The following is a 26,037-nucleotide window of genomic DNA, read 5'->3' on the forward strand; positions in this document are numbered from 1 at the left end:
TAGAAAAAACTATAACGAGCGCTCCGTGAAAATGTGTTGACAGTGGTGACCCGAACGGGCGGCGGTGGCAATTGGCGGGGGCGTGCTACCAACTGACTGCCAGTGTCGTGTGGGCGCCCACCGATGGCCCCTCCCCTCTTCAAGCACCGCAAAGAGCCCAAAAACCAAAACGTTTGTGAGGTGCCGTGTGCAATATTGTTTATATATTTCTCGTGTATTTTATTTTTTTGCGCCTTACACACACACACACACGCACGTACACACACACTTGCTTAGAATAAGCCAATTTCATTTTCATATTTATCATCTCTTTTGCGGCATATCAACAAAAGTCACGGACACGCCACGACTCGCAGCGATGGCAAAAATTGAAAATGATATTAAATAATTAACAGACACGGCCACACAGACAAACAAACAAACACACACACACACACATACCTATATATTTGTGTATATTCAGATTTTCTTTATGATCTTTCGCCAATGACATTGAATTGCAATTCTCATATTCTCTGCCCGGCTTCCCCCGGACCATCTAACGCCGGCTAAGGCGCGACCCTCGCCAGTAGCCAAGAAATAATTAATTATTAATTAATTAGTTGCTAGCAGTAATCCAAGCAACAGACGAGAGAATGTGCCACATTAAATGCATTTCAACATAATTTGCCAAAATTGTGAAGATTATCTGCAAGTTCTACGTTCAGAGTTTCCTCTCGAATGTTTATATTTTTATCTCTCAGACGTCATTTTATAACCCGAATTCAACTGTGAAATTATATTAGTTGCGCTTTGATTTTGAAAGCAATCACCGACCAAAAAATACCCTTACTACATTATCAAATTAGTTCATTAGTTCATAGGTCATATTTGGTTCGGCGTATGTAATCATACATAAAACACTTCTACTAGATAATACCCCGAATTGATTATCTAATTAGTTTATAAGATCTATTCTTTGTGCGCAATCGTGAAATCAATTTTATGCTTCTGCATAAGGGATACCAGAATGCTAACTATTTGCAAGTCATACCTAGATAATACCCTGACTAGATTATTATCTAATTGATAAAGATGCGTACTTCCCGCTTTGCTTTTGCGATCCGGAAATAAATCATATATTCAATATATTGCAGATCTTTAGATGTAAACATCAACTAATTCGCATTTACAATCTAGTATATAGATTCGTACATATATGTATACATTTTAGATCGCACCTTTCCTACTTGCTGTTACATACATTCCTCCAACTCATTCCTTCCCCGTTTATCTCTATATGCCTGTAGATATGATAGTATAATGGAAGAATAAAAGATCTATACTTTGTGAGATTTCGCTCAGTTGAAACATTTCTTAGCTAAGGAGTTTCGATTTTTTTTTTTTTTTTTTTTTTTTTTGCCAAATCAATACAAGAGACCAATAGTCACTAAATATTGTATTATTAACCGGGTAATTATAGTAGATACAGTATTTCATGATATTTTAAATATATTAGATATATTAGAATTCAAAACAAAAAAATCTTTTTAAGTTTTAAATTTGTAATAAGCAAAACAATATTTCAGCGTCCGCCTCATATGAAAAGACTGAAATACTTTGCCCTCTGCTAAACTTAACACACGACATATTCCGCGTCTGTCTGTGTGTCACTTAATGGATTGCCTCTGTTTTATTATGCACTCAAGCTAATTAGCCGGACTAGGAACCGTATAGCTGTCAAATTGCAGCAGGCACCAAGGGCGGACATTGAATGTACTCCATGGGAATAGCCATTGGGCCTTGACATACAATATGGAGAATACTTAAACAATAACAGGACAGCTGTTGCTGTTGTCGTTGCTATTGTTTTTGTCATATATGGAACGAGCGCGTGCTAGACGATAGAAAAAATAGACGAAAAAACACGAGAAATGACAACAAAATGCAGAGCACATCTGCTCAAATATATCATCATCATCCATCCGTTGTACACAATGTCAGAAAGTTCTAAAAACAAATGTCCGAACTGCGAGATGCGGAAAAATAATATAAATCCGACAAAAGCTAAATACATGATCAACAGATGCAGAACTATTGAAACAGCGCTAAGGAAACTTTATTTGATACTGTTAGAAAAGGTAGTGACGATTAAAGTCAACTTGGATATAATATTCATTACTAACCCTGGCATTCTAACAAAATGGATCGATGATAATAGTATTTGCACGAACTATTTGAATATTTTCAAAGGTAAATTTTTATTTTATTGATAAATGTATATATATTTTATTATATATATATTTTATATGTATATTTGAATAAGTATAAAATTGATCAGGGTAGAGGACATTCAGTAAAGGACATTCAGTTAAATACATTCGATTCAAATTAAATTCAACTGAGACATCAGCAGACAACAAAATATTTACACATATATTTATATATGTATGTATAGATTAATATATCAATTAACACGTCCACTATGGGTCCATTGCTTTTACCTCCTTATGTTACATAGTTTCTAATGAAATTAGCATGCCCTCAAGATATGCCCAAGCTATGAACTTATTCCCATTGAAAAGATGCAGAACATTTGTTTACTTTATGATCGCTGATCGATTGTTTTAATGGTAGGACATAAATCAATAAATCGCTCAAAATTGACAATGATTGTATAGATATGTGTATGTATGTGAATTGATGCAGAAATTCAAAGTTTCACCTTCCAATTGGTTTCAACAAATGTCAAAGTCAAGAGCTCAAGATTTTATAAAGCAAAGAGAGAGTGAGGGGGAGAGAGAGAGAGGAAGAAAGAGAAAGAGAGGAAGGTAGAGGACAAACGAAGGAACGTGTGTATCATTAGACCTGCTTGAGTGATATGCGTCACACGATTTGACATGATAAATCTGTTCATTTTATAGTTTTTATTACATTTATGAACAAGTCCGATGCGAATAAAGACCAAAAACAAATATTATGGCCCTAAGATATAAACTATAATAGATATATGCATATATAAATGAATATATTACAATAGTATATTCATTTTTATGTATGTATAAATAAATATAAATTTGCTGCCCTTCTACAGAGAGAGAGAGAGAGAGCAATCAAACGCATAAGTAGAGTCAACAATATCGACTAGAATATACCCTGTACTAAAATCAATATTTTTATTGATCATAAAAATTATATGAACTGATATTTATATACATATGTATATTTATATTATAAAAAGAAGGCTCTAGTCGAGACTGCTCGACTAGGAGATACCCTGAACCCTCCAAGCTGATACTCTAACCATTCTGGACTTCTTTTATGCACGCAAACATACATACATATGCATCCACACTCACGCATAAGCCCCCGCTCTGCTAACTGCGCAGTAAGCAGCGACTGCGCTTAAGCTGCGCTGCAGTGTGGGCAATATAATGAGAATTTATTTGTTGAATAACTTCTTTGGTAGAAATACAATCTTAATTAAACTCTCAGAGCGTAGTCATATGGTCAAAATGTTTGTACATTCCAAAGCACAAGTCACTAGTACTAAGCGAAAGGGGCGTGGTATCTTAAATCTGCATATTACAAAATCTGTGTATTCATCATATGTATATACACAGTATGTCTGAAATCTCCACGTCTAATAGTATTACAATGAGGCTCCAAAAACAAAATTAATATTTCGATTACTCTCGATTAAAAAGTTATCGGATGAGTTATCGAAAAATATGATAAACTTGTACTGCGTGCAAACCATAATGCAAACCAAATTTCATCTCTCTAGTTTTTATATCTTCTGTGATCTCGGCGTTCGGACAGACGGACGGATGGACGGACGTACAGACGGAAAGGGCTATATCGACTCAGCACATCGTGATGATCAAGAATATATATACTTTATGGGGTCTGCGATGATTCCTTCTGCCTGTTAAATACTTTTTCACAAAAACATTATACCCTGATTTCCTATTTTCAATGGGTTCAGGGTATAAAAATAGAAATACATCGCAGAATACAAAAGTATTCATTAAGTTCTGAATGAACATAGAATGAGAGAATGAACTTAATGAACAAAAAAAAGTATCATTACGACTTGGCTCCGGGGATTTATAGTCAAGAATAATTGGATATCAGTATCGTTAGGTAATATCCCTCCTGTAGATATTGTTAATCAGCTTATATATTATTGCATATAATTTAAATCAATGGGACAATGGTTGTTGAGACAGAAGCTTGCATTATCAATCAGTTTTGGATTTAATATAACTAAGTACGGTTCAATAGACCCTGTTTCCTTACAATATTTGTATATATTGCGAAAACTTCTGCTTACGTCTTTGGAAAGTCAACTAGCCCTAAGTAAGTAACTTGTTAGATATAATTCAAGAGACCCTACTTACGAGGAACACTAATATAGATAAACTCAACAAAGACTGATCAGAACTGATATCAAATGATTTCGTAAAAGTGGCAACAATAAAGGATCTTGAAGATACATTAGATGAAATGGCAATAGAAAGAAAAAAATTGTATTGTCGAACAGGCGAAGGCAGAGCAAAACAATAAAGATAAAAAATTGAAACTAAAAACTGAAAACTCTATTAATGCTGATAAATCAAAGGATTGAAAAGTAAAATAAAACACACTATTATCAAGCTGCATTGGAAAACAATCAAATATATACGAAATAAAAGTGCCTGTATTCAACTCTATTTGATTCCAGGTGAACAATTATTCAGCGTCGTTAAGATGGCTCGGAAAATTTGAATGAACTATGATGGCTTTGGTAAGCTCCGCGGAGAATATTTCATGATTTACTTACTGACCAAATAAAAGCAACATAAACTGTATATTTATCTAAAATATTTTAATGATGGGAGAGGAGAAAAACTTTAAACTGAAGTCATTGGAAGAGTATTGATGATGCAGGTATTGCGATGACTGATCACCTAAATATGCAATTCTCAACAACAGATGCGGACCACGATAATTGGAAAACTGAAAAATGCGTGGAATAGTTGAATTCTGGAGTCCGTAATTCAACAAATTCGTGATGAATCTGAACACTCATCGACAAGAATAAGTAACTAATTTTTTCGCCAATTTGCAATTCAAATGGAATTTACAGAACAGAACATCGTACGTAAACGGACAGGGGAGCGCGAATTCACAGAATTAAAACTTGAGTGTGTATCGTGTGAACTATTATAGGAACTCTCTAAGAATATTACAGATTTTCTTCATACATTCATAGGAATTAAGTCTCTTCGTTCATTCATCGATTTCAAGTACTTTAAACTAGGGCAAATAACTCACAATTTAAATATCGCTCATCAGAGTTAAAATTAATGTACTTAAACCAACAATATGGATGATTTTGATATTAGTCAAATATGTATAAATGTTGACGATCATTTTAAGTATTTATGTACTATGATGATGTATCAAATGAAATATCTGATAATCGATGATTACTTATAGTTAAGCTTTACTAATAATGTCTCACATTCACTGATGCTGATTGCCTAACTTAGATCTATCTTTATCCTGTCCTATTCCGCTTGTTACACTGGCTTACCTTAAAGTCAGACAGCGAAGCCATTAAGTCATCCAGCTCCTTGGTAGCCTGCGATGTGTAGCCTTGATGTTGAACGGTTGGCGCTGGCGCAACAAGATTTGGCAAGTACGAATCCTTCTTCTGCACGATTTGCTCCTCGATGGTGCCAACTATAGCAAATATATATGATTGAGTAATCCGGTTCTATTTGGGGTATCAAAATACACATTGCACAGTACCTGGTCCATCGGGACCCGTGAGTTTTTCGGTCTTAGTCTCGCGCACCGTAATAGTTACATGTCGTCCAGGCGTAGGCGATTTATGTGCAGATCTAAAAGGCACAAAGATAAGTACAAAGAAATATTGATACGCGCACAGCTCTTACCCATTGGGCACAGCATAAATGTGGGCGTTATCCAGTTCGTTGAGTAGGCTGTCCACAGTGGGTCGATCCTCCACCGAGGCGTAGCTGTTGAAGGTGTTGTACTTGGAGACGGGCGTACTGTAATTAACGGGCACCTCAACTTCTGGAACAATGTGAACAATAATTAGTTGGTGACTTCGTCTTTTGGCTTCGTCTTAACTCACCTTTACGGTCCGCTCCGCCGTTGTTATAGCGCGCATTCTGCAGGTCCTGCAGCAGCGAGTCCAGCTCCGACAAGCCCGAACTGTTCTGGCCATTGCTGTAGCCAGAGCGTGGCAGCGACCCAGTGCCTTGCTGCTGATAGCCATTGCTCTTCTGGCCGGAGCCATTGTATTCAGCTGCTGTGGGGGAGCGCGTCTCCACGCTGTAATGCTCCTGGTACTGCCGCATAAAAGGGTTTCATTATTCAACTGACATCGATTCAAAGCAACTGCCACTTACCACTTGCGGCTGCGACTGTTGCGCCTTGCCCCTCAGGCTGCCGTAACCGGGCGTGTTGTCCACAAATTGTTGTTGCTGCTTGGACTGAACAATTCCATACTGCGGCTGTGACTGCTGCCCCGGCACGCTATTCTGCAAGTCGGCAAGTAGTGCATCTGCAGCAATAGAAAACAAATAGAGTATTAAATGTGGGTGCAACTTGCTTGTGGCACATTCCATTCCAACCCAGATTATCGTAGTCGCCATAGTTAGCCATGGCCTAGAAACCCTGCCCAGACGATCGCAACCAACTAAACGTTTCTCTTCTGACGCATAGCACGACTGATAGCTGCTGTCCAAACAATTATTCACTTGACTATACTCATATATCTAGCCAAAAGCCAAAAGTTACTGCTGATAAGGAATATCAACGCTTACTCGCGTTATCGAAGCAGTCAAGCAAAACTAAATACAACTTGGAGAAAATTGAATTTTTCTTAGGGCTTTCATAGTTGAACTGGGTTGCTGTCTGCGCTAAGTAGAAACAAATTTAAAAGCTTTAGATCCGAGTAATAATAGCTTAATTTGAACAGGAATGAATATTTAATATATTTATGATTTTCATAGTTTTGTTATATAAACAATAATTCTCAAGAAAAAATATCGAAAATCAAGGATTGACATGGCAAATTGAACCGTTTTCAAAACGGGTTAACAGGATTTACTAACCAAAGTATTTTTTCCAAATAATATAATTCTGTGATGATTCATAGGACTAAAATCCATTCCTAAAGAAATAATATAATGGCTGATCTGCTGTAATCATTTTTATTAAAACTGGAAGTATTTAGATCTTTAAAGCATGGAATTACCGACACATCTATGTGTTTCTAGGCTCTATTTCTATTATAGGTTTCAATATACATATGTGAACGGATGAACATAAGAACCAATTTAATACAGAGTTTTCTACAAGTTAGCTGGATATTACAGTACAGTACAGTACCGATAATTCGAAATGGCAAGGGGATACTTTTTTTTTAAAGAAATTCAAATTATCGAGCCCGAGTCCCTTTGAGAGGATAGAATTATTTTCGATTTGTCGCACCCGATATATCGGGTTACAAATTATCGTGACTCAACTGGTTTACTAAAGTTTACATTTTATGAAATACATGTGAAGCCCAACTATTTTGGCATTATACATATATACAAGCTCGGTCCGTGACGAAAATATAGCTGTAACTGATGTAATTCAATTAAATTTCAATAAAAACAATTTTATATTTATTTAGCTAATATTAAATTGGCATATATTCAGTATAATATAGTATACTTTTATAATCCAACCACGGATCTCTAAATCTACATTGAACTAACGCCTGATACGGATTTACGTTTGATACTCAGATTATATTATCACGTGAAGGGGAATTATTATTGTTATAAATAAAATATGTTCCTGCAGATAGATCTACCCTTCCATATTCAATATTAATTAAGACTGGCTTGGCTTATAAATCACAACTATTAGAGAACAACTAATCATCATAATAATATAAGTCTAATTAAAATATTATACTAATCCGATAAAACGCAAGTTAAGTTGATTTCCTAAAAGATATTTCAAGGCATATATTTATGTTGTATTATCTCTATATTTAATAACAAATGCCTAGTCCGGCCTTTCTGCACTTTCGCCAATACGCTTGAACTTGAACTTGGGATTGGCAATGGAAATCTCTTGGCCTGGCCCATGCCCACATATTACAGTTCGTCACGCACTTGTCGTCTGTGGACTTACCCAAACGTCTCTCAAACACGCCCACTTTGAAGCAGTCGTTGAGGGGCGAGCTATGGAACGACGATGATATCAGTTTCGAAGACATTTAGTTAGCCCAAAAAGGAATTTGGCCAAATTCGATGCAGATGCTGAACGAGGTACAAACGATTCGATTAGTTCCTTTAATAGAAATCTCTTTGAAATTTCAACGTATTTCAACAGCAACAACAACAACAGCAACAACAACAGCGAACTGAGAGTTCGAAATTCAGTTACTAAGCTGCATGAAAACTCAATCGGAAAGCAAAGCCAAAAAGCCACGACTCCCACACCTCGTTCGAAATGGACATAAGCAATGTAGGGTCGGCAGCAGGGGCGGAGGGTGTGGCGGGCATCGAACAGTAGACGAGGTCTACACACACACAGACTATCAAATGTTTATATGTATGTATATTATATTTATATTTTTGATATGTTTCTCGTGGGACGAACTAGACGAACGAGCTAAAAATCGCGCCAATGCACGAAATATCGCATATATGATGATTATATAAATACATATACATATGTATGTATGTATATTTACGCATGTGTGTGTGCTTGTGAGGCTCGTTGTCGATATATCGGATCAAATTAACGTTGTTTGCATTATGTTTGGCCATAATTTGGCTAAAAGCAACAAACAAACAAAAGTGCGTGATTTGGTTGAGTATGCACGACCATTATATACCCTATAAACAGCCAAGATACGACATACATATATATATATTGAAGATTTCGAAATTCGTACAACAAGAAATGAAAAAGTATCCATTTTTTTCTCATTTAATTACTAAACGATATTTCAACATTTTTAAAATATTCCTTTTTATTGCTTTCTTTACATATTGTTTTTGTGTATAGCAAATGTAAACATTACGAGTACGACATGTAATATGTAATTCAAATACTTTTCTAAGTTATGTAAAAGCTCAAATTGAATATCGACATATATGAAATATTTGGGATCGGTTGAAAACCTAAAAAAAAAAAAACTCTCCAACTACTCAAGCTTGTACAGCTTTTGACTGTATTATATGGAATCAAAACATTATTATCCAAAAACAATATTGCACGTTGTAAGCGATTCACACCTTCAGAGCTCTGCTTATTTGACCTGCCCAACCTAGGCGATACGAGAGAATAGAAAAGAAAACACTGTCGCACGTAGAACATGACAGCTAGCGATTAATACATCAGTGCTGAAATACCCAAAAATAAATCAAACGAATCATCGAGCAGGGATTTTTAAACATTATGTATATGTGTATTTATACATATACAATATACTTTGGCATCGATTCTAATCCGTTGGGTTCAAAAGTTAGTGCCACCTGCAATTGGGCCAATGCCAACAAAGAGAAGGCAGAAAACGAGTTTCACTCAAATTGAGTGAAATAGATGTTTGAGTTATATAAGAGCAACTGAGTCCGAAAATAACTCTGAACGCGATTTTTTGGCAGCAAATCTATTGTGAAAATATAAAATGATAGCTGTGATGATCTATATTTAAGAAGCTGTTTTCGGACTTTATGGAAATATCAGATAAATGGCAAATCATTTCGCAATCCGCTTAAAAATAAATCGAAAGCAAACGATCAAACTATATGGGTATTCGAACATGTGGTTGATTTTTAGAAGTGTATATGTATATGGGTATATGGGCTGAACCAGATGGCGATTGGGGATAGTTCACTATAAATAGATCTGGCAGGGTTATCAGAGCGTCGCGCTTCAGTGGGTCAACGTCAAGATTGTGAGGCCGAAAGAATTATGATCCGATTTATGTAGAAAAGGAAATGATTCGGAAATCAACATGAATCTTATTTAGTGCTTTTTGACTATATAAAAGCTAAGAAGCTAAGAATGTTTAAGGAACTGATGGCTTAGTCTGAATGATTAATGTATAACATTAAATATTTTTGTATGCCATTGTAAATAAAAAAAAAAAAAAAAAAAAAAAAAAAAAAAAAAAAAAAAACGGTGGCATTAAAAAAAAATGTTTTATACTTTTAATGTTCTGTTAGAAATTTTCTAAATATCATAACCAAAATGCAGTGAAGATGACAATTTTTAACTATTAACTGACATTTCTGTCAAGTAGCGTTCATTAAAACGCAATTAAAATCAATTAAAAGCCACCATTTAGCATGAGAGAGAGACAGAAAAAGAGAGAGGGAGATGGACATGGAGGGAGCAGCAATTGAGTGAGCATCGCATCGAAGTTATTTAATTGCAGTTTAAACAAGAAAACAAAAACAACATTAACGAGAAACGCAGGCAGAGAGATGATCAGCGGGGACAACAGGGTGACTGTGCAATCAGATTCACAATAGTCGCATTCGCAGTCGCAGCCGCATTCGGAGTCGAATTCGAACATATGACAGCTGTTATAACTTATAACGGCGACCGATGCCTTACTTAATGTACACACACACACACAGAGAGAGGGAGCGGGAGAGCACGATAGCTAAGCGAATTCGTGGGCGAGAGCGCAAAGCGTAGAGCAGGTCAAGCAGCACGCGCATTTCAATTGTTGTTATGTTGTTGCCTATTGAGTTTATTGCTGTTGCTGTTTGTTGTATTTTGTTTTATGTTATGCTCTTGACTGCGCTGCTTTTCAACAGCTTCGTCTGCGTCATATGGCTTTTGGCAATTGCTGTTGACATTGTTGTTACATATTTATGCAGCTTGCGGCTGTCACTTTCGTTTTCATGTGTTTCACAATTGTTGATGCTCTTGTTATTGTTGGTGTTGTTTTCCTTTGATCGAAATTCGCAGCCTTTATTATATTCTACACATACACATGCATACACTTTGGCGGATAAGTATAAATATTTTGTTATAACTTATAAGCAGGCGGACGCGCGAGCACACAATCAACAATCACCAACAACGATTTTACACAAACAATCGATCGTCGTTTTCTTTACGCACTGAGCAACGCAGCGGATCACCAAAAATTATTTTTCGCTCGGCAAAATCTTAAAAGCAACTGAGCAAGATGCCGGACGAAAACTGTTGCTGAAGCTAAGACAGCGGCGAGTCTAACAGCAGCAGCGCACACTGGTTACATCCATGTTAAAAATCTGTTTTCATCAACATGAGCTGCTACTGTACTAAACTTTAGCCAAGACTTATCGGTTAAATTACAACTGTGATTGAAGCTTACAGGTAAATTATAAATAATGTATATATAGGTAAATGTAAATTATAAATAATGTATATATTTTTCTTTAGCCAACCTAAAATAGTAATCCCATAATATATGCTTATGATACATAGACTTTTTTCTACTCGAACTATTTACAGTATGCGAGCCCAGTGTGCAGCGCACAACTCACTCAAGAGAGGGTGGGAAAACTCGCTCAAACTCAATTGGGCATGTGTTTGTGTGTATTTGTCGGTGTTAGTGTTGCTGCTGCAGCAGCTGTTGATCTTGTTGTTGTTGCTGATTACAACACTTTTGCGTTTGGTGTTGAGAAAACGTTGCCATTTGTGTCTGCTACAGGCAGTCTTTGTGGGCGTTTGTCTCAGAGGCGCCACCTGCCGAGCAGAATCCCGCACACTTTAAGCGTTTTCTTCTATTTTCATTCTCTTTTTTTTTGTGTGCCGCGATGAGTCACTTGACTTTGACCAAAACTAAAATTAGTATGCAGCAATAAAAACAAAACAAACAACAAACGACAAACGGCAACAAATTCAAATTGTTTTTGTTGATTATTTTGTATTCATTTGTCAGAGAGTGCTGTTGTTTCTTTTTTTTTTTTTTTTGTATATTGCTCTCTATTTCAACGCTGTCATCTACAATTGATTACTCCGATTTTCAGCGGACAGTTCAATAAGGTTAACAAGCTGAAATTTAAGTTGTCTCCATGCTCCAGCTGAAGTTGTGCTGTCTACTTTGAAACACAAAGACAAAGATTATACAAGGAACAAGTGAACAGAGTTTTATTTGTTATTGGAACTGGTTCCAACTCTATTGTAAAAGAGCTTCCGGTCTAACGAGGGAACGCATAATTATAATCCCAAAAGGTTGCATCAACATCTGGTCGGGCTTGGCGTTATCAAGGCTTATTGACTTAACATTGAATCAGCTAGCTTGGCAATTAAGACCGCTTACACAATCGCCAATCAAGGTATGTATATAAATATACATACACATAGATACATAGATATTTATAATATGCAGGCGAATATAGAACAGCAGCAGAAACTATGCGACGCCCACATTGAATGTCAATTTTCAGCTGACGCTGAATGAATGAAATGATCTAATGAATGAGCCACGTCGCGAGGGTCGCTATAGTAAACCCGTTCCGTCCCCGCCCTGGCCCGACTTTAGATTACACGATTGTTCAAGCTTACCGATTCTCATGATTTAAATACAAAATTCAATTGCACCTGTGATGGAAACCGCACGACGTTCAATCACTAACTGAATTCAAAAATTCAAATCAATGTCTGACTAGTTGAGACTTCACTTTTGATGCAATCTCGAATAGTGTGAATGTGTTGGTTCTCAATGAACTATAATTACGAGGATTGAGAAACAATTGAAAAAGCTTCAGTTCTAAGGTCTCGACTAGCAAATACCTTTTAATTTGAGGTATTTAAGATTTTCCATTTACGTCTGAATATCAGTATGAAATTTTATATCCTGTTACACTAGAATATTTATTTTATTATATTATCTATACACCCATGAAATTGTATATCCTGTTACACTGAATATTTATTTTATTATATTATCTATACAAATGTAATGGCATTTCAAGTGATATTTCTATAATTTCTTAGGACCTTGATACGACTTTCTTAATAATTATTAATTACTATAATAGAAATATATTTATTGCTCTGTTTGATATTCTAGTAATAAATTTGAAATTAAATGAGCAATATTACTAATTTTTATTAATAATAATGAATAGCTAAAATTAGTATATTCTAACCTTAGAATGCTTTTCAAGCATTTGCAGGGTATCAACAACAGACCAAAACATTTTTTCATTTTTTTCAGATACATTTACAAACACTTTCGATCTCTAGGCAGATTTCATTTCACAAAGTTTTTGTTTGTAACACAAATGTTTATACAAAGCACGATAAACGAAAACAATAATTGCGCCATTATTTCTTTAAAACTTATCATAGCTTTTGCTGCCTTTGCAACTACATAAAGAGTGTTGCAAACATGAAGTCCTCAATTCCATGTGAACAGTCGAGCGAGAAGCATCTCTAATATTATAGTTCTAAACTATAAAACTGACTTGCCTAAAAGTATGCAATAGTATGGAAACGAACTGAAGTTCTTAAGACGAGATGTAGATGGCGCTTAAGATAGTAAAGAAATACTTAGTACAAGTCTCGAATTTTATGATTCGCTGAGAAAGTAAAGAGTGCTAATTTTTTGCAATGTCTTTTGTGGTCTTTGTCTGTTTGTCAGTTTGAAGCTTATCAATAAATTTCAAACAGCGAATAGTGTAAATTCCGATATGGGAGATGCACACGAATATTGCTTAATCTATCAAGCAAATGATATCATTGAGGAACAGTGGTCAATGGCTAACCAGAACATTATTCGTAAGATTATACTTGTATGTAACTGTATATCTGTATCTGTATATACTACATATATTATATATTATACAGTATTATACAATCGCAAATCGAGATATAGTGAATAAAATAGTTCGAATTTCTGTGTAAATAGGGAAAAATCTATTCCCTTTACCTTTATATTATTTAAAATTTAATATTTAAAAGTGGGTAAAATACTTTTTAGCTTCTTCAGCCCATTGTTTGTAGTGCACTTGTTCGTAGATTTTATTCAAAGCTCCTAAACATAATCAATTCTTGGATTGTTTCTGAAAGGCGATTTTAAGAAATAGTTTTTCTTGAGTTTGAATAACTAGTTTTTTAAGTATAGCGAGAATATAAAGTTTTTTTTTTTTTGTTTGTTTGTATTTTTGTAAAGCTTTTACTTAAATTATACACTATTTCATACGGATGCCATGGAGAAAATTTAGGATTCTGGTGAAATAATTTTTCAAATCGGCTCAGTAAATATAATAATAAAATCGTTCACTTTCATGTATACATCATATATGTAACTTATGAGTTAACATAGCGAGCGACTACTGTTGTTGTTGGTGTTGCTTGGCTGTCAACTTACTTAAGTTATCAATAGTACTATCATATTTTGCACTTATCACTCAAATCGAATAGCGTTTACTTGGTTTAGTGACACATCTAATAGTCAAGCGTGCGGACGGACATTGAGACACAAAATGTGCAAACGTTTCCTGCTTTTGTTGGTATTGGGTGCTCTAAGCCTCAAAGCCACGCCCATTGATGCAGGTAAGCAGTTAAAACTGCAGCTGTAGCTAAGTTACTCCAGCAAATCTCTTGATATATCACAGCAGCTATCATGAGACCCTCTCTGGCCAATGCAACTCAGATTGGCCAGAAGATTTACTATATTGAAGAATCGTTGCGAGTGAATTGGTTCCATGCGAGCAATCTCTGTCGCCAGCTGAACGGGTTTCTGGTCAACCTGGAGAGCGAGCAGGAGCTGCTCGAGCTTAGTGCCCGATTGCACCCAGCGAAGAGCTACTGGCTATCGCTCTATGAGCTGGCCACACCGGGCGTATACGCATCGCAGGCAACGGGCAAGGATGCCCAGTTCCTGCGCTGGTCCGCCGGCCAGCCGGACAACATTGGCGGTGTGGAGCACTGCGTGGAGCTCTGGCGGCCAGGCAGCTCGTTTCAAATGAATGACGCCTCCTGCGAGACGCCTCTTCACTTTGTCTGTGAGCTGGGAACTGAATCGGATTAGTTTAATGAATACTTACAGCCCGGTTGGATGCCCTTGCTGCGCACCGTGCGATAGGGTTGTCGCGCTCCTGGATCAATTTTCCCATACATAGTTCGATCCATTTTGATTTGATTTTGATTTATATTTGTATATATATGTGTAGCACTTTGCTCTTTAGCTGCATTCAAAAGTCAATGAAAAATCGAAAGTTCACACAAACAGATTGCATCTACGATATATTAGTTGGATTTGTATAGTCTCTTATGTAGTAGCGCTCCACCCATTGCACTTGGCTGAGTTATTTAAAAGCTTTCGCATCGACTGCCTCTTCCCGAGCGCATTTTTATTTTTGGCCACGTGAGACCCGTCCGTCGACGGATTTGTCGTTTTGTTTGTGCTGAGTTTGGCTGTCATTCGGTATCCGTTTGTCTGTCAAGAGTTTTGTCCCAGAACTTCCCCGGCCACAGTCAGCCACTAAATGCTACAAATGGGGGCTAGGGGATGCCACACTAAGAGCGAGAAATGGAACTTGTTCAGCACTTTACCAGCTCTAGTTCAACTCGATGACAGAGTTCAATCTATTATTTTCATGTCGGGAACTATATGTTTGGTAGTTCATTTAGTTCAAGAGATCACAATTCATGCGACTCCAACACAGGAAAACAATATAATCGTCAATAACTAATTATTTAGCGACCATTTGAATAACTGGCTGTGAGACTCATCGTTCACTATACGAATAAATAAGTTCAGTAGATTATTTTTATGAACGAATACAACTTATTGGAACGAAATGGAATGGAAAAGAAAGTATCTAAATAGGTTATTAATCTGTAAAATCCTTTAAATATTTCAATTCTAATCCAAGAGCTAAGAGACTAAAGGCAATTAAGAAAAAATTATCTATTAGATATGCATAAAATTAAATTAAATTTATTTAACTAATTTGGGTTGTTCATTGAATATTGATGTTCAATGATTATGAATAGTATAATTAAATGATATTTTTGCAATTAAATAACCTTTTTCCACAACGGATATATTGGTTTTGTGCAATGTTTCTCTAACTCTCCGTTAATATGCACCTGTTAATACCCACCGTTTACTTAGAATTCTTTCGAATCCCAGTAGAGGCGTCTTAAACCAGAAAATATTATATTTATTAAAATTGTACTTTTGAAATAGATTTCTTTGTATAATTTCTCCAACGCTAAATAGGTGCATGTCAATTATGGATTTGTTCCTTCCTCTGTAGTTTTGTCGTAAGAAAATTATAATACATGCTCAAAGTATATACATATACGAATATCATCTGTCCCTTTTAAGCAAAAATTATATCCATAGGTCAATTGAATCAATGGCAAATCAGAAAAGAAGACAATATCTTCGTCTCAATTTTAGATCCAGAATCTCAATAGAATTACTCGAAATTAATAATATTAGACTATGAAAATGGCTTAGTAATATCATGGGCATTTTTCACAGATCTTTTATCTTAGGAATTGGCATAACTATATTATGTTTTCCGATAGCTCATTACTACATAGAAACACATAAAACAAGACATAAAAAACATTAAAGAATGAATCCAACTCATAGTATTTTTATTTACCGGATTAAACAGATCATTCACTAAAGTTTTTCAAAAGATTGGTTCAAAGACACGCCTCTAGCATTTCCCCATCTAAGCAAATGTTTCAAGTAAAAGTGAGTGGGACTTCCAACATAAATAAAATGCAGTTTTAGTTGATATATGAGACTTTGATAATTGATGATCACCCACGGATGACAGGCGATCAGGTTGATCCGGCGATGCCATAAGGACAGATTTATTGCCCATTTAGATACCAAAAGAAAATACGGTCAACATGTGTCCAAACAAATAACGACACATTGGAAAAGGTAACAAATAATAAACATAAATTCAGGCAAGAATAAAACAACAAAAATGTTCAGCGCAGCAGCAGGTTTTTGTGTTTGTTGTTATTGTCGTCGGGTTGGATGCTAGCGGGGAATCAAGGTTGCCAAATTACGTCAACGCCATGATCGAGAACTAAAAATAAATGAAACACAAAAAAAAAAAAAAAAAACAGTTCTCGCAAATCAAAGGCGACGTTTTCGCCTCGACCAGCATCAGCGCAGCAAATTCACCTAACGCCCAAAAATTAATTAAAAAACAACAACAACAAAGGAAAAGAAAAGCAGAAGAAATGCCTTTACATTTCCGCAGTGCATTGCCAAAAAGGTAGCCAAAGATATCTCCACACGCTTTTCCAGCTTTTCGCCCTGGGCAGACGCCAACAGAGAACAGATCCACAATAGAAACGAGAAAAAGAAGCAGAAGAGAAATAACTAACGATTGTGTTTGCCAGTTCTAAATTTAAATGATAATATTAGCATACCCTATGCGAGGCAAGACCAACTATTAGGCACAGGAGAAGACACCTTTGTAGGCGCCATGGATATCGATTCGTCTGTTTCCAATTTCTCAGTTCTATAGTGCTTTACTTTTGACTTACTGATCGAGAGTTCTATTAATCTTTAGTTCTACACTTCTATATCTATTTTCTGAATATGTGTACTTCTCTAGGCTTTTAGTTCTCTGGATTATATAGCTCTCTGGGTGACGGGAACATCTATACAGTTCTCTAGTTGTCTTCGTCGATAGTTCTTTAGATATCTAGCTAGTTATCGAAATCTTGTTCTTAAATTTTTTGTTTTAATAAATCTCTCGTTTTATGAATCTCTAATTCTTTAACTCTGAAGTTTTCTGGATATCAATTATCAAATTTTCTAGCTCACTAGTTCGACAGCTCGATAGTTCTTTTTAGTTTTAGTTTCTTTTTATGATCTTTCATCAGGTCAATTAAACTACTACTCTAAGAATACCATGTCAAAAATAATTAATAATAAGCTTTGCAAGGGTATTCGAATATCGGATATTCAAAGCGTGATCTAGTATGATTTTATTTTGGTTTGAGTTTTTTTTAGGCGCAGGAAATTCCGAGCAACGCCAGGCGGCCAGTGTTCAATGGACTTAGACTCTTGTTGACCGACGCCGCAGACTATAGCAAATCTCTCTATAAATACTCGATGAATATTTGATAGGTAAGTACATAAAATTTGGGCCGACCTTGCGTGAAACACCAAAGGTGAAAACGTAAAGCAATGAAAATTCTACATTCACGTGGGTGATCTCTGCTGACCTCTCTATGGGCCATAAATAAGTTCAGTTTATGCTGCTATAAAACGAATTTATACAATGTACAAGTCAAGGATTTGAATTGAATTTGAATTGTTCTCGTATCGATGTTTAGATGTCTATCAAATGAACTATAGTATTAAAGGAATTTTTTTTAGAAGATATATCGGTATTTGCTATTAGAAAAGAGTGAATATGCATTAAAGACGAATTGAATGAAATTAAGCAACGAAGGCTCTAGTTTTACTTTTCTAAAAATTTGCAAAGTTCGTAGTTCAAGTTTAGAGCTAAAAGATTGACCTTACCGAATCATTAAAATACCAAGTTATCCTTGTCTGAAAGTTTACTTTTTCCCAGCAATTATACCAACTCCAAATTTTAATTCGGGTTGACAAGCTAGCCGGGCTTATATTGCAAATATAATAGGATTTTAGTTAAGATTATTATTTAAGATTTCCGCAAATTAGAATTCCATAGGGTTTCATATAATTTATATTGTTGTTAATTTAAAACAGATCAGACTGTTGTGTGGGTGGCCCTGCTGCTCTCTGATGCGATAAGAGTGAGGCTTCTCTAAGTATTCAGCTAGAGAGTGAGAAGACACAGTCTCAAAATATCTGAAGAAAAAGCAGAGTAGGGGGAACAGCTGAGATGTTCGTCGTCATACTAATTGAAATTTTATGAGTCGGCACTTGGAGATAAGAATCGATTTGCTGATTGAAAACGAGAACTTGCGCGACTCAACCCAACTCGACTCGACTCGCACTACGCTAACAAATTGAACGATGAACTCATTGTACGCGAACGACAAACCGAGCGAGGCGATAGGGGATTGACGGCGTTTTCTATGCACAACAAAAAGGTGCTAACTTCTCTTCCATTGCATTCAGTTCGGTTCAGTTCGACAATTGCTTAGAGCAAACATATGATCTGAGTTTAGGCAGAGTGGATGCTCGCATGGGCGTGGGCGAAGAGGAGCCAACGCAAAGAGAGGGAGAGTATGTGTGTGTATGTGTGGCACTCGAGAAATACAGAGATATTGTTTGGAACTAATTGGAATTCGGTTTGGCGGCAAATCGAAAGCAATTCCAATAAGTGCATCACATGCACGAGACTCAACGAGATGATCCCCTTAAAAATATATACACATACATACATGTATGTATTCATGTGCACCCAATTGTTGAGTACTTTCGTAATGAAAGCGACTTTGTTTACAATTTATTTCAAGTGCTTGAAATACGTGTATAAAATGTCGTATATTCATAATGGCCATCGTTTGTAATTGTTGTAACATGGTATACCCTAACAGAGGGGGCATAAGCACATTCACAATAAACATGTGTAAGCGCCTTAGAGACTCTCTCTTAAAATGAATGATATTTTGACTGTATTATGCTCAAGCATAAGTTGATAACAGTGAAAGTCATCATCGCTCTACTTTTATTATTGTCTTCCACACATTTTCCAGTCAAATTAACAAAGTTCCCCGCTCAACGCCCACGCCCGGCATTAGTCTCAATTTTTCTTAAATACATATGTATATCATATAATCCGATTGCCGGGCATGTCTGAAATTAATGGCGCTAGCCAAATTTCACATCTCTTGTCACATTTAGGCATATCTCTCGTTTTTCATCTTGTTCTTTATTTAGTTGTTTATTCGATTTCTTAAAAATTAGCTTCATAATTAGTTTAAATTTAAATTTTAAAAGCTCTGCACGGATTTTAGCGGAATGTTCACGGGATTTGTTAAGTGACAGTGGGATCATTAATCTACTGTGCGAACAAATTTGCGTCTCTTTTTAAACAGGTTTTCTTTTGTTATCTCTTGGACTACTGAAATTCCTGTTTTATCACAGTCGAGGTTTATCTACGTATATTCTATTATCTTTTCAGCCAGCTAGAGTAGGCTTGATCTACTTTAGCAACTAAATACCTCAGCCTCAGTAAACAGTTTTCCCACGCTATGCCATCTGATGTTGTTGGAAAACCCACCGATTTTTCATTGACTTTTTGTGCTGCTGGTTTGACTGTTTCTTGTTTTTGTTTCTGAGCGTATTTTGATTCACATTCAGCACTTGATCGATTTGACTCTTTTTATTGTTATCGATTATGCCATTGTTATTCCATATGAACTAATTATTTATTATTTTTTTATTAGTTGCACTTTGTCCAAATCTCACAATTTGTTGTTATTGTTTATTCACGAACGCCGAATCCGACGGAAACCGAATGAAACACGCGCATCTCTTCGCGGCTCGTCGTGTTTAGGTGAACGCGTCGCAAACAACTGAAATAGAACTTGGCGCTTGTGCACGATAACGGAACATGAAATGGAACCACAATGAAGCTTCACTAAAAACAAACGCAATGCTGCTCTCACGAGCGCCACGCGCACCTAGAGAGAGAGAGGGAGAGAGAGAGAGTCTTTTACAAGAGAGTCAGTGGCAGACAAAAAGAGAGTGAGCGAGCAACAGAGCTCAAATAAACAAACGAAAAGTTGCTCATCTCATTTGTTTCACGCCACTGCCAACGTCCGCCTGACTGCGGCTGCAGTAAGTCGTGATGATGAGGTTATGACGACAGCGTCACAGCGACAGCAACAAAGCCGCAAAACGAAAGCCGCAAGTGGGAGGCATAGGGCACACTAAGAAATGAGCAGCAAAACAGACAAAGATTGTGAAGCGATCTGCACTCACAGTGGAGCGCACCGAGTGCCACTCGCGGAATGTGAAAACAAAACTAATCTGTGACCTGTCATCTCTGCTACCATTTGATATGGCTTCTACTGTCTGATTAGATTTTCTAAAATTGTTATTGGCGTGCAAAATAACATTCTCGCACAACGATGAATTGCAGCATCCGCTAAAAACAACATTATGATGATCAGGCGGCACATCAACAACGTTGCTGCACACACGCAACCCGAGTGCAGACCCAGACGTTGCGTGTGGTGATCGGTGAGCGGTGAGTGGGCAGCCTCTTTGACGGGAGTAATCAATAAAGTGGGCACACTCCACTCAAAATGCAGACTAGACAGTGCAGCGCTTTCGATGGTGTTTGCATGATGAATGAAATTTGTGCTTTCATTTTGCAGATAAGTGCACCACTGTGCGTGGGCCGACTACAATCGACTGTGCTTAAACTGTAAACTTCCTGAGAGCTGTCAACTTGGTCGATTTTCCACACAATAAGTATGAGTGGCCTTTAGTCAACTCTTAGGAATGTTTCCATTCTTGCATGTGTGAATGTGTGTGTTTATCAAAAAACATTAAGAACAAGCGCAACAAGCAGTAAACAGCCCAGAAATTGTGTCATAAAGAAAATAAAGTAAGAATAAATAGCAACAACAAGAACAATGGCAGCTGCGAATAAAATGACGATACAACATATGTATGTATGTACATACATACATATGTACATATACGTGAAGTTCGACTGATGATGACTAAAAATGTGTGTGCGTGTGTGTATGAAGAAATAAAGGCAAATATAATGGCAAACCCATTTAAAAAGTGACTGCCACAAAGAACGCATATCATTTACAATACCTGGGCTACTCAGCGAACTTCACCTCAGTGTTAATCGTTTAAATATGCCCGCGTGTGAATGATTGCAGCGTCGCTTTTAATTCCAAAGAATGCGTGTAAATCATAAAATCGCAAAAAATGCAATGGCGAGGATCTTAAGTATTCATGAGTAGCGATTAGATTAGGATATATACATACATATGTATGTACATGCATATATAAGTATTTATGTATATATTATAAACATATGTACATTTTCATTAAAACAAATATTTTAATTTATGTACAATATGTATGTACATACATATGTATGTATGTATGCCTATGTGCGTACACTTGCACTAGGCAACGACTGACAGGGCAACTCTACTAATCGTACAGCATGATTAACCAACAAAATTAGATAAGAGTGATATGTATTTATAATCATCATCTACCGGCCATTGCCAGCAACAGTAGACTTGGAATGCTAATTAACTATGTATGCTTATGCCGCTAACGACAATTGACCTTGAAAGTCGTAGCCTCAGCAATACATTATTACTGGCACACCCTGTGTAATATACAGGGTGCCATTCAATTAGGAAGTATCTGTGTGCACTCACCTAAATCATCCATTTCGTTGTTTCCGTTGCCTTGCTGTTGTTCTAGTTCAAGCGAAATTCACGTATGTGTGTGCGTGTGTGATCAATGCTCCAATTGGGTTATACGAATAGCGAGAGTTCACAAGTGCCACGCCTGATGCAGACACTTTGACGGTGTATATTCCAATTGGAATAAGCGAATTTAAAGCGAGACACAAATATAGCTAATTGACTTGAGTTTTTGATCCACGCAAACAATTTTTTTTCCTGTAACGCGACAACAACAACAACAACCACACAGCAGTTTAGAGTCGACAGCGACTGGTCGAAGTTTCATCCGTCGCGTTCGCGTTTGGAATTGAAAATATTTTTGCTGAAATGGCAGTGAGCGCTACTCGCGAGTGTCGCGTAAGTTGGAGACGAGTTTTATATGATTCACTTTAATTTTGGAGCGGCGTCGACCACAAACACGTAGACAGCACAGATATAAACAATACATACACACACATGTACACACGGCCCAACAGCTGATTGACTATCGATAACACGATGCGCGCCTGTTTGATAACTTTTTGTTTGCTCGTTTCAGTTTTCCCAGCATGGCTGCACCTTCCATGTCACTCTTGAGTCTCGACGACGATTGCTTGGCGAATATATTCAAATATCTCGTGCTGGATGAGTTAATGGAGCTGTTGGGTAAAGTTCATCCGCGCATTGATTACGCTATTGAACGGCAGCTGCACAGATTTCGTATCTTTGAATTTTCGATGCGTTTTCCGCCTAAATATGAAACAGACCAACTTCGCACGCTTGGTAAATACATCAAATATATCAACATAAATGTGGGCTACTCCATACACCAGGAGGATGCGCTGGCTATTCTTCGGCCCCTCTGTATGGGCGCTAAGGAAAGCGGACGTATCAATGCACTCAAAATACAACATGCCAACATAACGATTGAATATATGGATGTAATCCGTCTGGTGGCTCCTCTGCTGCTCAAATTGGATCTTCGTTGCTGTGACGTGGAGGATTCTGATCAATTTTCCCTGCTATTGGATTCGGCAATCAAACTAAAGATTCTGGCACTAAACTACAAGGATGTGATAGGCCTAGGATCAATGCTGCTGAGTCGGCTGAGCATTTTAAAAGTTAATTGGGTGGCGGGAACTTTCGTACACCAATTCAATCAGCCATCTTTTTCCATTTCTAAGAGTTACTATATGCCAGGGTAATTTAGGGACTATATATTTTCCCTAATAAACGTATCAGTGCGGAATTACAAAAATGTAGTCATAAATATTTCAATAGCCTTTCAGTTAATTTATTAAGGACTCTGAAAGTTGTTGTATGCCAGGGTAATTTACGGACCCTATATTTGCTTCAATAAACGTATCAGTGTGGAATTAAAAAAATGTACTCATATTTCAATATCGGTTACTTATCCTTCAGTTCATTTATTAAAGTTTTTTTTTTTAATTTCAAATAATTACGGTCGTCGGCTGATTGCCACGTGATATCGATTAATTATGCCTTATTAGCAGCTCAATACATTGTGGTGGCAGTCGATAGTAGGGTCGCAACTACATTGTTAACACTGCGCATACAAACTTAGTGTAGCAACTGTTAATTTTTTGGGTGCCCTCAGCTGTTACTGCGATAAATGTGTCATTTACCGGCAGATTTCATTGCAAATTCTGACGAAATTGAATAAAAACTTGAGCAATAATAGAATAAAAGGATCAATTAACGAAATAGATTATACAAAACTTCGATTACCTACTGCTTAAAATGGTGGTCAGGCCTTATGTTGAGGAACTGAAGTATCTGGAGAAGATCAATGATCACTGCTGGCGCATCAAGAAGGGTTTCCAGCCCAACATGAATGTGGAGGGTGTGTTCTATGTGAACAGCCGCCTGGAGCAGCTCATGCTGGAAGAGTTGAAGAACTCGTGCCGCCCAGGCGCCGTCGGTGGCTTCCTTCCGGGTGTTAAGCAGATCGCAAATGTGGCCGCATTGCCGGGCATTGTTGGCCGTTCCATTGGACTGCCGGACATCCATTCGGGCTATGGCTTTGCCATCGGCAACATGGCTGCATTCGACATGGATGATCCGCTGTCAGTGGTAAGCCCCGGCGGTGTCGGATTCGATATAAATTGCGGTGTCCGTCTGCTGCGCACCAATTTGTTCGAGAAGGATGTGCAGCCGCTGAAGGAGCAATTGGCGCAATCGCTCTTCGATCACATCCCAGTTGGCGTTGGTTCCAAAGGAATTATACCGATGAACGCGCGTGACTTGGAGGAAGCCCTGGAAATGGGAATGGATTGGTCGTTGCGTGAGGGCTATGTGTGGGCGGAGGACAAGGAGCACTGCGAGGAGTACGGGCGCATGCTAAACGCCGATCCGGCCAAGGTAAGCATGCGCGCCAAAAAGCGTGGCTTACCCCAGCTGGGCACACTGGGCGCCGGAAATCACTACGCCGAGATCCAAGTGGTGGACGAGATATACGACAAGTGGAGCGCCTCGAAGATGGGCATTGAGGAGAAGGGACAAGTGGTCGTCATGATTCACTCGGGCAGTCGCGGCTTCGGCCACCAGGTGGCCACAGACGCCCTTGTCGAAATGGAGAAGGCCATGAAGCGCGACAAGATCGAGACGAATGATCGTCAACTGGCTTGCGCGCGCATCAATTCACCCGAGGGGCAGGATTACCTGAAGGCGATGGCTGCGGCTGCCAATTTCGCCTGGGTGAACCGCAGCTCGATGACCTTCCTCACGCGCCAGGCCTTCGCCAAGATGTTCAAGACGACACCCGATGACTTGGACATGCACGTCATTTACGATGTCTCGCACAACATCGCCAAGGTGGAGAACCACATGGTGGACGGCAAGGAGCGCAAGCTGCTGGTACATCGCAAGGGCTCTACTCGCGCCTTTCCCCCTCATCATCCACTAATACCAGTGGACTACCAGCTGACCGGCCAACCTGTGCTCGTTGGCGGCACCATGGGCACCTGCAGTTACGTCCTGACCGGAACCGAGCGCGGTATGCAGGAAACTTTTGGCAGCACCTGCCACGGCGCGGTAAGAAACCCGTCCATCGTCATTATATTTTATATTATCACATTTAAACTATATCAATATAATATTCAACAGGGTCGCGCCTTGTCGCGCGCCAAGTCGCGTCGCAATTTGGACTACAAAGATGTGCTGGACAAGCTGGATCAACTGGGCATCGCCATACGCGTCGCCAGCCCTAAACTAGTCATGGAGGAGGCTCCAGAGTCATATAAGGATGTCACTGACGTCGTGGATACCTGCCACGCCGCTGGCATCAGCAAGAAGTGCATCAAAATGCGTCCCATTGCAGTTATAAAGGGCTGAAGGCTCCCAATTACCTAATGTATTTATTATATACAATGCGACATTAGAAGTCGATGTAAAACACCTTGCCGATTATTTTCTATACCCTACAATGACTGATAATGCGTGTAGACTAAAATAAATCGGCGCATATTTATATTTAATTTGTATAATATTGATGTATATAAACTAAAAATATGTTTCTTAATTATTCGAGCATTTTTTTTTTATGTTAACAGAGTATCGAATATTACTTTAACATGGTTCTAACATGATTTTCAAATACGATTTAAGGATGATTGCTAACAGTATGTTTATTTTTTATTAAAA

The 26,037-nt window shown here is 37.7% G+C and overlaps 4 protein-coding genes across 20 annotated transcripts in view; 3 read left to right on the plus strand and 1 right to left on the minus strand.

Moving 5' to 3' along the window:
• Positions 1-22,855, minus strand: part of Pax (paxillin) — a 29,625-nt gene extending 6,770 nt beyond the window's left edge. For 2 of the 11 annotated variants that reach the window (XM_030387224.2, XM_089257739.1), the window contains exons 1-7: positions 11,143-11,273; positions 8,188-8,315; positions 6,405-6,559; positions 6,128-6,344; positions 5,925-6,066; positions 5,779-5,870; positions 5,561-5,709 (exon numbers count right to left, since the gene is read on the minus strand). In XM_030387224.2, the coding sequence (XP_030243084.1) occupies positions 5,561-5,709; positions 5,779-5,870; positions 5,925-6,066; positions 6,128-6,344; positions 6,405-6,559; positions 8,188-8,272 (840 nt within the window). In that variant the 5' untranslated portion in view covers positions 8,273-8,315; positions 11,143-11,273. Of the gene's footprint in view, positions 1-5,552; positions 5,710-5,778; positions 5,871-5,924; positions 6,067-6,127; positions 6,345-6,404; positions 6,560-6,629; positions 6,769-8,187; positions 8,347-10,883; positions 10,903-11,142; positions 11,275-12,573; positions 12,677-15,062; positions 15,255-20,225; positions 20,526-22,365 lie in introns of those variants that run through there. The other 9 variants (XM_030387225.2, XM_089257733.1, XM_089257734.1 and 6 more) reach the window with 9 other exon arrangements.
• Positions 2,210-24,104, plus strand: LOC115563768 (uncharacterized). 6 transcript variants are annotated; one of them, XM_089257749.1, is made up of 2 exons: positions 2,210-2,232; positions 22,934-24,104. In XM_089257749.1, the coding sequence occupies exon 2, from the start codon at positions 22,944-22,946 to the stop codon at positions 23,577-23,579; it is 636 nt and encodes a 211-aa protein (XP_089113875.1). In that variant the 5' UTR covers positions 2,210-2,232; positions 22,934-22,943; the 3' UTR covers positions 23,580-24,104. The 6 variants fall into 6 exon arrangements, with proteins under 6 accessions (XP_089113875.1, XP_030243110.1, XP_089113874.1 ...); XM_030387250.2 differs by lacking the exon at positions 2,210-2,232 and adding an exon at positions 11,573-12,344; XM_089257748.1 differs by lacking the exon at positions 2,210-2,232 and adding an exon at positions 18,111-18,133.
• Positions 14,336-15,248, plus strand: lectin-37Db (C-type lectin 37Db). Of its 2 annotated transcripts, none has more exons than XM_030387253.2 (2): positions 14,336-14,568; positions 14,634-15,248. In XM_030387253.2, the coding sequence occupies exons 1-2, from the start codon at positions 14,499-14,501 to the stop codon at positions 15,044-15,046; spliced, it is 483 nt and encodes a 160-aa protein (XP_030243113.1). In that variant the 5' UTR covers positions 14,336-14,498; the 3' UTR covers positions 15,047-15,248. The 2 variants fall into 2 exon arrangements, with proteins under 2 accessions (XP_030243113.1, XP_030243112.1); XM_030387252.2 differs by having other exon boundaries at positions 14,342-14,568; positions 14,631-15,248.
• On the plus strand, positions 23,975-25,918 carry RtcB (RtcB RNA ligase). The gene is made up of 2 exons (XM_030387230.2): positions 23,975-25,428; positions 25,501-25,918. The coding sequence occupies exons 1-2, from the start codon at positions 24,136-24,138 to the stop codon at positions 25,726-25,728; spliced, it is 1,521 nt and encodes a 506-aa protein (XP_030243090.1). The 5' UTR covers positions 23,975-24,135; the 3' UTR covers positions 25,729-25,918.
• Positions 25,919-26,037: the final 119 nt, after the last annotated feature.

Source organism: Drosophila navojoa, chromosome 3 (assembly GCF_054131105.1).
Source record: "Drosophila navojoa isolate 15081-1374.11 chromosome 3, UAZ_NAV_1.0, whole genome shotgun sequence".
Taxonomy (NCBI): Eukaryota; Metazoa; Arthropoda; class Insecta; order Diptera; family Drosophilidae; genus Drosophila; species Drosophila navojoa.